The following is a 12,903-nucleotide window of genomic DNA, read 5'->3' as shown; positions in this document are numbered from 1 at the left end:
TGTGTGTGTGTGTGTGTGTGTGTGTGTGTTTATGCACACATGTGCACATGTACACTTGTGTTTTTGTCTATTTCAGAGACTACAGTCAACATCACATCTACCTCTGAGATCATCCTAGTGTCTGGGACCATGAACTCTACCGTCCAGTCACAGACCTCTTTAGCTACCACAGTAACTTCTATTCCCACCAACTTTTCAACTTCAGCTATGACCTTGCAGTCCAGCCTCCCACCTGGAAATGTTTCGGATCCTCCATACAATAGCACCAGCCTTGTGACATCCCCCACTGAATACTATACCTCCTTTTCTCTTATCCCAAGTATCATCAAGGTATGTGAATTGGGCCAAAAGTGGCAGATTGCCCCCTCACTTCATATTTATGGAGACCCTCTCTTCCTGTCAACCTCTTTTCATCCCAACCAGTGAGATTTGGTTCATGTACCAATTAATAAGGTAAATGTGCAGCTTAGGAGTGCCTGGGTGGCTCTGTGAGTTAAGCGTCCAACTCTTGATTTCGGGTCAGGTCATGACGTTGGGACTGTGGGATCGACCCCCATGTTGGGCTCTGTGTTCAGCAAGGAGTTGACTGGAGATTCTCTCTCTTCCTCTCCGTCTGCCCCTCTCCCTCCTCAATGCTCTTTTTCTGTCTCTCTAAGTAAATAATTTTTTTTTTTTTAAGAAAATAGGCAGCTTAAATATTGCTGGAAAGGATAGACAGGGAAGAGAGGAGTAGAGACAGGTAGCTGATCTATATTGTGGGTGTTGCATCTCTAGGGAATAGAAAGTCGGGGGGAGCGGTTTCTTGGAGGTCTGCTGTGGTTCTTGCTCGTACCCTTGGTCTGGGCTTTGACCAGGGCACCATCTTCCTTTGGGCATACTTGGAGACCATATTCCATTTAATGGGGTGACTTTTCCAAAAATGTTTAGGACAACTCCCATTTCCTGCATGTGAGAGGGTTTGACAGTATGCCAGGAATAGAGAAGCCATGAAGAGCTGGGCAGACCAGGGATGATGAGCTCAGTGTTGGGGTCCGTGGTTGTCAACAGCTTTCAGCAGGAAGGGGAGAAAACATGGGGGCGTGGGGCCTGAAGGCAGGCATGAGGAACCTGTCTGGGTTTCTGTTTTTAAAGGAGCCAGACGAGGAATCTGGAGAGTCCTAGGGGCCAAGAGGAAAAAGAATGTCACCAGGTTCTGCCTGGCCACCCCATTATCTGTTTGCTTACATGGCCTTACTTGCAAGTATATAATCCATTGCAGGGAAAACAGCCCCAGTGGGAAAAGTTTTTCCCCCTCTTCCTTTTCTGTACCATCCAAGCTAATGTCTACCAAGACTGCAAATAGCTACTTGCTGGCAAGCCTGGGCTAGTAACACAGGTTTTGACTATCTGATGGGGATGGGAGTGAGACAGAGGAAGGGAGGAACACCATTATATAGCTCTAGTCCCCTAACATCTTTAAATTTCCTTTTTCCTAAAACCCCTTAAGAGAGTACCTCACAGAAATTAAACTGGAAAAGCGGTAGGGGGAGGGAGAGTGGGGAGCAAAGATACTGGCTTATTTACTTTGTTTTTGTTTTAATACAGGGAGAAATCAAATGTTCCCAAGTCAAGGAAGTGAAATTGACCCAAGGTATCTGCCTAGAGCTAAATGAGGACTCCAGCTGTGTAAGTCAGACTCCCCCCATCTCACCTCTATCCTTTCCTCCTCCCTCTTCTTCCACAACCCTTTCTGAACATCCTTAAGCCATCTTGGACTGGATGAGACTTGGGTGGGATGGGGAGAATTTAGCTTGGTCAGGCACTTTTCAACACTGAGCTTTTGGGTTTAGGGAGTAAGAGGCCCCCTCTGGTGGGCAAAGAAGGCAAAAACAATTTTATTTAAATTTAGTTACCTTTTTCCCTCCTCTTGAGTACATTGAATACGTACATTGTCAGATTTAAGTTTACTTTTGTGTTAAGAAAGTCTTTAGTGAAACATAAACCAGTAACTTAAAATACCAATTTATTATTATAATTGACAAATAATGTTTTAATCTATATAGAATGTCTTTATGCTGTAATGCTGTATTTTCCATGTAACTGATTTTCCTAACATTTATTGAATGATCCTCTCCATTGTTGATTGGAATGCTGGTTAGTTTTCTTTTTTTTTTTTTTAAGCTTCTATTAAGTTTTTATATGTACCAGGGCATATTCTTCAGAGATATTTTATTTGTTTGATTTGTCTTTTTTGCTTATTTAAATTTTTAATAATTATCATCCTTTTACATTATAGTACTTTAAATATCCATCTAGGCAGGTCGTTGCTCACTACACTGTAAATAAAAATGTATTTTTTGTCTATTCTTTTAGAAAAACTTCAGAAACATCTTGTCAAAATTAAAGAAATTTTTTTTCATTGGAGCCACTATAAATCCCTCTATATTTTTCTGATCTACTCTTGTACTGTTCAGCATATTGACTTTTTAGTTTTTAAAAACTAAAAGCTATGTTTTTTCCCTGTAGGTTTTATGAACTTTTTAAAGTTATTTATAATATAGATTCCCCGGGGCGCCTGGGTGGCTCAGTTGGTTGGACGACTGCCTTCGGCTCAGGTCATGATCCCGGAGTCCCGGGATCGAGTCCCACATCGGGCTCCCAGCTGCATGGAGAGTCTGCTTCTCTCTCTGACCTTCTCCTCGCTCATGCTCTCTCTCACTGTCTCTCTCTCAAATAAATAAATAAAAATCTTTAAAAAAATTAAAAAAAAAATAATATAGATTCCCCATTGATCACTGGTGGTATATTAGAAAGTTGAGTTCTGAAATTTATCTTGGGTTTAGCCTTTTTCTTTAACTTACTTGTTACTTACAAGAGCTTTCTAGTTGATTCATTTTGTTTGTAAGGCCAGCTGTCATGTTACCTACCACTGCCGCTGTACATTGTTTTTCTCCTCCCTCTTAGTAGTTACACTTTGTTTCAGTTTCAGGTCTTATTGCATTGGTAAGACTATACAGTATGGCATTAACTTTTAATGGTGATAGCAGACGTCCTTGCTTTGTTTCAGTAATCTTTCCTGACAGTTACAATTTCCTCAACTAAGAATGGAATGACAGGACTCTTCCTATTAACTTGTAGGAAAAAACATTTCCTTACTGGTTGGGAATCCATTTAAGGGAGCCATGTATGTGGTGTGTGATTGCATAGATTGGAAAGGACCTGGGTGAACTAAAGTCTGTAGAAAACATTTGGTTAGTTATTTTGTCCATTCTGATTACACCTGTTTTACCTGTGATTATCGGTTAGGTCATTCTGACTCACAGATCTTTTAAAATTATACCTAAGGTCTTTATTTAGCCTAGGACTTTTAAAAAAACAATGGGAATTGCAGACACAAGTTCACACAATAGACTAACAAGTGCAATTTGCAAAATAGTGAACTTAAACATGAATGTACAATGTACAGGTAATACTCTGTTTCTGATACTGATTTTCAACTCTACTTATTTTTTTAAAAATTGCCAAACCCTTTGGTAATTATAGCTTTTAAAAAAGTGAGTTTTGTGTGTGTGTGTGTGTGCAATATCCTGGTTAAGCACTTATTTTCCTATGCCAGAATGCTGCTTCTTTGTCCCACCGATTTAGAACTAACTGCCGAGCATTCTAAGCATCTGTCCATTGCTCTTTTTTTTTTTTTAAAGATATATTTATTTATTTATTTGACAGACAGAGATCACAAGCAGGCAAAGAGGCAGGCAGAGAGAGAGGAGGAAGCAGGCTCCCTGCTGAGTAGAGAGCCTGTTTCGGAGCTGGATCCCAGGACGCTGGGATCATGACCTGAGCCAAAGGCAGAGGCTTTAACCCACTGAGCCACCCAGGTGCCCCTGTCCATTGATCTTTGAGGTTCACATTTAACTAGGGTCATCATTCAAGACAAGTGCCGGAAACTTACTGCTACTCCAGAACCAACCCCTCTTACTGTGCTGTGGTTGCTTTCTCTCTGTATTATTTACTGTCTCCTCAATTCAGGCCAGAGCTGAAGTCTGTGCTCCCTTCTGAGATCTGGGGAGGCTCTGTGTAGGGATGAGGAAAGGCAGCAAGCCCTCTGGCATCCTGAGGAAGGCTTCTGCCCCGCTCATGATGAATGAGCTCTACGGTAGCACCCGATCCTGCTACCGGTTCCCTGGTCCCTTTGCCACTGCTGGTCCCCCTTTCTTCCTGAGGGCTCCTCTGCCCCAGCCCCTAAGCAGCAGTACCTCCTAAGCTCCCCAAGGTAACTTTTCCCCAGTCAGCAATCCTTGCTCAGAATCTTGGGCCAAAGTTCCCGACTGTGTTTCAGATTCCTTTTCCTTGAGTCCCAGTGCGCGCTTGTCTATGATCAGTGTGTTCTGGGGGCTGTGAACGGCATGGTGCCTGCTCCTTTTCCTTGGGTTGCATTTGTACTCTTAGCATCAGAGGGCCTCAAGGCACTGGTTCTAACCGTGGGAAACTCAAGTCCTAGTCACAGCCTAATGAGAAGCATGAAGGCCTTGAATTCCTATAGCATCGTGTCCTTGAGTACTTGGGTCATGTTGGCTGCACCTGCATCAGGGGTAGTGTTACCCATGACAGAGCTACGGATGCCTGTTCTCAGCCCTCCAGACGCTCGCTCTGCACTGGGCTGCATGGAGGATTTGACCTGGCAGCGCTCACTGTGTGTATCAGACAGGCCTATCTTCTGTCGGTGTGTCTGCAGACACTTATTTCTCAGCCACTCTCCTTTTGCTCCCCAGCCTCACCTTTAGACAGAAATCACCTCTACCAGCTGGGGGAGGGAAGGCAACCCCATGCTCTTCTCAAGCACCTGCTACCCCGTCTTCAGGTCCTCATTAGCAGCCCCTGTCACTCCGAGTCTGACTTTCATTCTCTTTGCCACGGCGCCAGGGCAATTTAGTTTTTGTGGTTATGGTTTCCCAAATACTTACCAAAATGTGAGATGACTTTGTTCTCTTAGACTCTACCCGTTTATCCAGGGGGGAATCCACCAAGAAAATTTTTAGGGGTGGCAAAGTACACATAACATAAAACATACCACCTTACCCATTTGTAAGTCCACATACTGTTCAGTGGTATTAGGTGGTCTTAAGAACATCCACATTGTTGTGCCATCTCCAGCACTCTTCATCATCCAGAGCTGAAACTCTACACACATGAAACCAGTTCCCGTCCCCCCACCTCCTAGGTTCTGGCCACCATCATTCTACTTTCCGTCTGTATGAATTTGATGACTCTGGGTACCTCACGAGAGGGGAGTCATACAGCTTTTATATTTTTGTGACTGGCCTTTCTCACTTAGCATCATGTCCTCAAGTGTCAGAATTTCTTCCCTTTCAAGGCTGAAGAATATTCCATTGTTCATATAGACCACATTTTGTGGATCTTTGCATCTACCAAAGAATTCTGAGATTGCTTCCAGCTTTTACCACGGTGAATAACGCTGTTGTGGACATGGGTGTACAAATATCTCCTTAACACTCTGATTTCATATCTTTTGGTTAGATACTCGGAGGTAGAATTGCTGCATTATATGGTAAATCTATTTTTAAGTCTTCTAAGACTCGCCATACTGTTTTCCACAGCAGCTGTGCTGTTTTGCATTCCCACCAACAGAGCACCAGAGTTCCAATATGTCCACATCCTCACCAACGTTTATCATGTTTTTTATACAGTGACCATCCCAATGAGCAGGAGGTGGTATCTCCTTGGGATTTTGATGGGCATTTCCTGATGATTGGTGATGCTGAACATCTTTTCATGTGCTTACTGGCCATTTGCATATCCTCTTTGGTGAAATCTCTATTCAAGCCATTTGCCAAGGAATTTGTTTTTGAGAACTACCTTTCTTTCTTCCAAGCCACATGTGTTTCTATGCCGAGGCTGTACCTACTCAGCCAGCTCACATCACCCTTATTCTGTCACATTGACTCCATCGAAGGCAGTTTGCTTCCAGCCTCCAGATCATCTCCCCCAGCCCACGCCTTCCTTGCCCTCTGCCCAAACACTAAAGGTCAGTTTCCACGCAGAAAAAAATAACTTACAGATGGAGTACAGATGAAGACAGTGTGTGTGTGTCTCTCTCTCTTTCTTTTTAAAGAATTTTATAAATCTTAAAAAATTAATTTATTTATTTAATTTAATCTATTTATCTATTTATTTATTTATTTAATTTATCTCAGAGAGTGAGAGAGCACAAGCAGGCAGAGTAGCAGAGGGAGAAAGAGATGCAGGCTCCCCACTGAGCAGGGAGCCTGATGTGGGGCTCAATCTCAGGACTTTGGGATCATGACCCTAGCCAAAGGCAGTTGCTTAACCAACTGAGCCACGAAGGCGCCCCGACAGTGTGTCTCTTGCAGAGAGCCTGAGATCTAGAGACAGCCTAACTCCTTGCCCTTGGCCCGCTGCCCCCTTGTTGTGTGACTTGTAGCAGGCCCTTCACTCTAGTCGCTAAATGAAAACAAGGTTTTGCCTCCAGTGTCAAACTCACACCCTAATAAAGTGGGAGAGAGAGAGAGAAAGCATGAGAATTGATTCTAAAATCTCAGCACTGAAAACCCTTAAGGCTCATTTAGAAAAATACCTGTCCCTCTCCTCCCCACTCCAGTGCTTAACATGCTTCTTTAACATGTTAAAAGTCTTGGCAGAGTCTGAGGTTGCTACCAGGAAAGGTTAGATGGCTTTACTGTTGTCCGTATTATTTTTGCAAAGTACCATGTGTGAACAGATGTGGCTAGGGACTCACAAATCTGATTCTCATGAGCAAAATGGCAAAGGCTGTGGCTTCCTCCTGCCCACTCTCCCATGATATCTGCCCACAGCCTCTCTGGGGGGAGGATGTTTATTTCAAGCTTCCGGAGAAGCATTGTGCTTTGTTCAGGATCCACCTGCTCCTCTCCGGCCCCGACACAATTCACTGATGCCGCTGGACTCCAAAGTGGGAGGCTGGCCGCTGTTGTTCCCTTGAATTCCGTCCAAGAAACTAAGCAAAGGGTGGAGGGACCCTGTGTGGAGGCCAAACCAGTTGGGACCTTAAGTTGAACAACAATTCAGTGAGTTCTTTTGTTTGTTTGGTGCTATGCTTGGGGCAGCCTGGGTTCAAAATGATGGAATTATGTAATGTACACCTACTCCCCCAGCTAAGGAGCCTTACAGTCTAGCCAGAATGAAATAACTCTGACTGTAAGGCAGAATATAATCAAACCTCAGAGTGTGGATTCTGGGGGATAGGGGGTGCGTAGTGTTGCTGTTATTGAATAGTAATCGTACTATGCGGTTTGTCCAGTGTCCCTTTAAGTTCTACACACTTTGTGCGCTGCTCTTCCTACAACATCTCCTTGGACACAACTCAGTCTTCAGCTGAGGAAACTCACACTCAGACTAGTTGTATGTCTTGCAAAGAACCTAATCAACAGCAGAGGCAAGGTTGATGCCCAGTCTACACAAGATAGGACCACTTCATGGAGGAGGTGGGAGTCTTGAAAGATGGAGAATCCAAAGGAGAAGGCGGTGTCCTTCCATCTTCTCATAGCCAAGGTTGTGAAGGTCACAGGCTCTCACACACTTGGGCTTCCCTTGTGGTACCCCCCACCCCCCGCACCATCTGAAGGCCTGTCCCTACCAGCTTCTCCAGCACAGTTTCTCCATTCTCCAAGGCTTACTTTGTCACATTTCTGCTAACCCCAGACCTGATGTGTGCTCACCCTCCTCTGAATGTCCAAGCACTTTAGCGGTCCCTTCGTTGTGGCGCCTACCATGAAACTAGCTCTGTCACCTGTCTCTTTGTGCCTCAGTTTCTTCATCTGTCAAACGGGGAGGATGATAACACCCGTCGCAGAGGGTTATGCAAAGCCTAGGTGAGTCAATACATGTAAAGCTCTCAGAGCAGCGCCGGAGACGTAGTAAGCGTCATGTATGTTCACAGCCAGGCAGGCAGACTGAGAGCCCTGACCCTGGGACGTTCACAGCTGCCCTCCCCCCACCACCACCCCACCACACACTGGATACATGTGTAGAGATTTTCCGCACAGCCTTTTGCAATCCGGGCTTCCCACTTGTCAGAAGAGGTGACTATGGTTGAGGTGCAGCTTCTTAAGATTCTGTGGTTTGAGGAAGTTTGTGCCATTTTGTGTGGCTTTGTCTAGATTGTGCAGGAGCTCTTGTCCCTCTGCCTCTCTCAGGCAGGAGATGTACCTCAACCAGAGACCCCAGAAGCCCGGAGTCACCTAGGGCAGGACTTCCGTCCTCCTCATCCAGAAGGCATGGTTGTGTGTGTGTGTGGCGGGGGGGTGCTCACAGGGGAGCAACAGAAGGCTCCCCGAAGAGAAAGGGGCCTAGAGAAGAAGGAGACCAACCGCGTCCAGACTGCCCACGGCAAATGCTCTTTGTAAGAACCAGATTTTTCCAGAAACAGGGCCTTTATCCAAGTACTTCCTGAAAGACCTTTGCCTCAGGGGTGAAACAGTAGTGGCCCGAGAACTCATTTTTCTGTGACCTTGGCTCTTGAGGGCCTCCTGAGGCTCCCTCTGGACTCCTGTCTCTCAGACGTGGAGGTGAGCTGGCGCCGCTCTTCGGGCCTCCTCCGAGCCCAGGGAGCTGCTCCTCGACTCCCTTAATTCCAGCTGAGGGAAGAAAGCTGGGGCCTCGATCCAGTCCCGACTTTGCCTTGTGCAGGAGCAAAGGAGCCCGGCTTTCCTGCAGTAGGAAAATACCCAGGCCGCCTTCCAAGCCGGAGGGCCCCAAGGCGCGGCGCGGCCCCACAAACAGGAAGCGCGCCCCCCGGCGGAGGCTCGGCGCGGACGCGCCTCACACGCGCCGACAGTTTTCCCCGAACAGGAAAGCTGTCGGAGCTGCTCAGGCATTTCCTCCTCGCCATCTGCCGTCCGGACGGAGCAGAGAGTCTTGGTTTCGGTTCCTTTCCTGGGCGGGGCCGGGTGGGGGGCGCCCTGACCGAGGCTGCTGGAACCCCCGCTGGGACGAGCGGGGGTGGGGGGGCAGGGAGTTGGAAGGGCGCAGCCGGTGTTTGCGATTCGTCCCCGGCCGGGGACTCGGCTGCCCAAAAACCATGAGGGTGTGTCCGCAGGGGGCTGGGTCCCGGGGTCCGAGAGTCAAACCCGCGACCCGGAGAAACCTGTGACCCTCAGGGACAACTAGGCTCCAGGCCGCTAATGAGGAAAAGGGGGTGTTGGGAAAACTCCGCTTCAGTCTGACTCAGGCTCTGGGCGAGCCCCCTGCGGGGAGGAGGGAAGGGCCCGCGGATGCCACGGACTCTCTAGCCAGAGATTTGTACTCTGTTCCTCACTTCCCTGGGGTTTTCCTCCAACATTCGGGGCTGTTGTAACCTTGAAACAAAGGATTTTGCTCTTCGTCAGTTACACCCTGTTCCTATTTTCTGGTCTTGGCAATTTCTTCTGAATTTCATTGGAAATACTATATGTGTGCAGGGACGGTCCTTAATAATGTTCCCTGAACTCGTCCCCGGCCCCCTTACAGTGCCACCTACGACACTGAATTATAGATGTTTTGGTACTGCGAAATTCTGGAGCTTTTTATTTTTTTTTCTGATTAGATTTTTTCCACGTATACAGTTCACAGGATTTTTTTTTTCCCCCTTCTAGTTATAATTGTAGGGGGAAGAAAGGGGCCTTCCTATTTAGAGAGTAACTGTGTGACTTGAATCAGGATTGTTGCCTGACACTCTGGATGCAGTTCAGGGTACGTGGGTAACTTCATCTTCTGCTCGCCATTTCTCTCTGTCTTCCCAGGAGGACTTTAAGAAGGACAATGAAGAGAAACTGACCCAAGTGCTATGTGAGGAGGAGCAGGCTGAGGCTGGGGCTGGGGTGTGCTCCCTGCTCCTGGCCCAGTCTGAAGTGAGCCCTCACTGCCTGCTGCTGGTCTTGGCCAACAGAACAGGTAAGGGGTGCCTCTGTCTTGGGGCCTGGGGGGGGGAGTGGGGCTGAAGTTTGAGGTTCCTGAACAGAAATCTAGTATTTGAGCTTAAAGAGCACAGGTGCTAGGGAGGGGAGCTAACTATGGGAGAGGCTCTCCTGAGATGGACTATCCTGGCCATCAGACCGTCATCTAGAACATCCCAGGAGGACACAGCCCTTCCAGCTTCTAGATTCAGCAGCCCCTGTTTCTAATTCTAGAACGTTCCAGTAAGTTCCAGCTTCTGCAGAAGCACCAGACTGACCTCGAAAAGGTAAATTCTCTAAGATGATGGACATTCTCAGAGGGAGAACTGGGTCAGGGGAATTCACTGGAGTAGGGGAGAAAGCAATTCCCTTTTCTAGACCCGTCTCTCCTATCTCTCCTTACCTGACAGTCTTTACCTTTATGTGCCTGAACCAAAATTTTATGGTGCAGCTTGATCAACAGATGTCAGTCTTAAATCCTGTTTAGAAAAAATCCCTGAGGTCAAAGTCTTGTATTTCTCTACTCTTTGGTCTAGCGTGGGCTCCAGAACTCACATCCCACACGGGACGGTCTGTCTTTTCTGTGTCTTGCCTTCCAGCTGGGGATCCGTGGCTTCACTGAACAAGATGTTGGGAGCCACCAGAGCTATTCCCGCAAGACCCTGATTGCACTGGTCACCTCAGGGATCCTGCTGGCTATCTTGGGAACCACTGGCTATTTCCTGATGAACCGCCGTAGCTGGAGCCCCACAGGAGAAAGGCTGGTCAGTTTGGGGGTCCAGGGTGAAGAAAATGAGGAAGATAGTGGCCTTCTGGGGCAGTCCACAAATGTCATGAAGTGGGGGGAGGAGAAATCCCAGAAAAGGTATTTCTGTGCCCTCACACATGGACGTGCATTCACGCACATTACCGTGTCAGTGGATGAGGCTGAGTGATATGGAACAGATTAGGGAGGGGGCCCTAGGGGGGTCAGCCCACCTGCTCACTGGGGCAGTGGAAGGCTCCTCTCACCTGTTTCTGATTTTGCCTGGCATAGTTTAGCTGGGTATGACCAGAACAGGCTGCTAAATCAGCCACACTTATTTGCATGCATATTAAGTGCCCATGGGTCCCATCCAGCTCCCAAGAAGAGGACACAGAGTAGGAAAATCTACTCTTGAAGTGTTCTGGATGAGGGAGACAAGGCTGGGGTTTGACTCTTGGCCTCAGCCTGCTCCCTACTCTGGGGAGGTTATCCCGTCCTGGGGACTGCCTGGTTGCTGGCGGGAGCTGGTGATTGAGTCGTGGTGGCACGGTGTGGTGCCTCTCCTCTGTCCTTTCTCCTCTAGGAGCTGGAACCCTGACTGCTCTTCAGGAAGGAAGGAGTCTGCACATGCAGCTGCAACCCCCCTCTGTCCCTCCCCCTACCTTCATCCCCACCTCACTCCCCTGCTTACCAGATAATGCTCCTTTATTTATACACTGTCTAGGGCGAAGACCCTTATTACACGGAGAACGGTGGAGGCCAGGGCTATAGCTCAGGCCCTGGGTCCTCCCCTGAGGCTCAGGGAAAGGCCAGTGTGAACCGAGGGGCTCAGGAGAACGGGACCGGCCAGGCCACATCCAGAAACGGCCATTCAGCAAGACAACACGTGGTGGCTGACACGGAATTGTGACTCGGCTGGGTGGGGCGAGGCTGAGCAGGGTCTGGGGAAGGAGCCCCTCCCTACACCTGACAACAGGCTGCCTCCATGCTGGAGCTACCATCCCTTACATTCTACCCTTTCCTGCCGCACACACCCTCGGAGGCCGTTCCTGGGGCCCCCGCACTGTACCAGGCTGAGGGGTTCTTTCCCCCTGGGGGACCGGGAGGTGACCCCTGTCTTTTCCACATTCTGCTCGCTAAGCCGAGAATCTGGTCTACTTTGAGCAAAGGTGTGAGGGGGAAATTCCAAAGTGCAGAGACGCTCCCAGGGGTGTGGGGAGGAGGGGACCATCTTGCATTGTTCACACATGAGCTTCCCTCACCCTCCTCTCTGCCTTATTGAAAGAACCCCCAGGGGAAGCATGGGCTTTTCTGGGCTCCAGTTTCCTCCCAGGAGGCTTTGCCTTTTCCTGTTTCTTCCTCATGTCTGTCTTCTCCCATTTAGGGAAACCAGAGCAACCCAGTGTACCCAGTCCTTTGTAATGATATAACCAGCAAGACTTGTTGTCTTAAACTGTCTCCCTTACGCCCACGCCAAGTCACTGTGGATTCAGGCACTGGCTTCCGTCCTGCTCTCCAGGTTCCCCTGAGCTCCACACCTTCTACTCCCACATCCACGTACAGAAGCCTGCCCTGTTTTCCGGCTGAGCCTGGAAGGAAGCTCCAAGTTTTGAACAATTTCTTGTGTCTGTTTGGGGAGACAAAGTAGGGGTGCATGGACACATGCATTCCTACCTTTGGGGACAAATGAGGGAGAGGGAATGGCTCAGTCCTTGTCTCTCGGGCTCACAGAGTCTCATCCTGGGCCTTGGTTTCCCCCTGTGGGTCCGAGTGGACGGGAACATGGGACCAGATCTTTGAGCCAAGCCTCTTGACCTGTGCATCTCTGAGGAAGCCCCTTGCTCGGAGGCTGGGTCCTGGCCTTATCCTCTGATCTGGATGACTTCCTCCTTCCTCCGCCTGACTCCTGGGCTGAGCTGTGGACTCAGTCTCCCAGCAGAATCCTTTCTGTCTCTGCTTCCCCCACCCCAGACCCTCACAGCTCTGCACCCCCATGTAGTTAGGTCCCCTTGGCAACTCCAGAGGACCTTCGTCACAAGCCGCCACCTCTGTAGGTGGCCTGGGTTTTTATTTGCATTTTTGATTTTTTTCCAGAGGGGTGAGCAGGGATCCTGGTTTCAATGACGGTTGGAAATAGAGCTTTCCAGAGATAGGAAGATTGGGTGGATTTTATTTCGGAATACAAAATGGTGTGTGTAAATACTGTAATTAAAGTGATACTGAGACACA

General features: G+C 48.3%; 1 protein-coding gene across 2 annotated transcripts in view; it reads left to right on the top strand.

Annotated features, from left to right (window-relative positions):
* CD34 (CD34 molecule) overlaps positions 1–12,903 on the top strand; it is a 24,281-nt gene extending 11,378 nt beyond the window's left edge. Inside the window, exons 3-8 of one of the 2 annotated variants that reach the window (XM_032317945.1) lie at positions 77–330; positions 1,585–1,665; positions 9,777–9,927; positions 10,164–10,216; positions 10,529–10,693; positions 11,399–12,903. In XM_032317945.1, the coding sequence (XP_032173836.1) occupies positions 77–330; positions 1,585–1,665; positions 9,777–9,927; positions 10,164–10,216; positions 10,529–10,693; positions 11,399–11,584 (890 nt within the window). In that variant the 3' untranslated portion in view covers positions 11,585–12,903. The other variant, XM_032317946.1, reaches the window with a different exon arrangement.

The sequence above is a fragment of the Mustela erminea genome, chromosome 17, assembly GCF_009829155.1.
Source record: "Mustela erminea isolate mMusErm1 chromosome 17, mMusErm1.Pri, whole genome shotgun sequence".
Classification (NCBI taxonomy): Eukaryota; Metazoa; Chordata; class Mammalia; order Carnivora; family Mustelidae; genus Mustela; species Mustela erminea.
The sequence above is the reverse complement of the archived record's forward strand: the minus strand, read 5'-3'. Positions and strand labels throughout refer to the sequence as shown.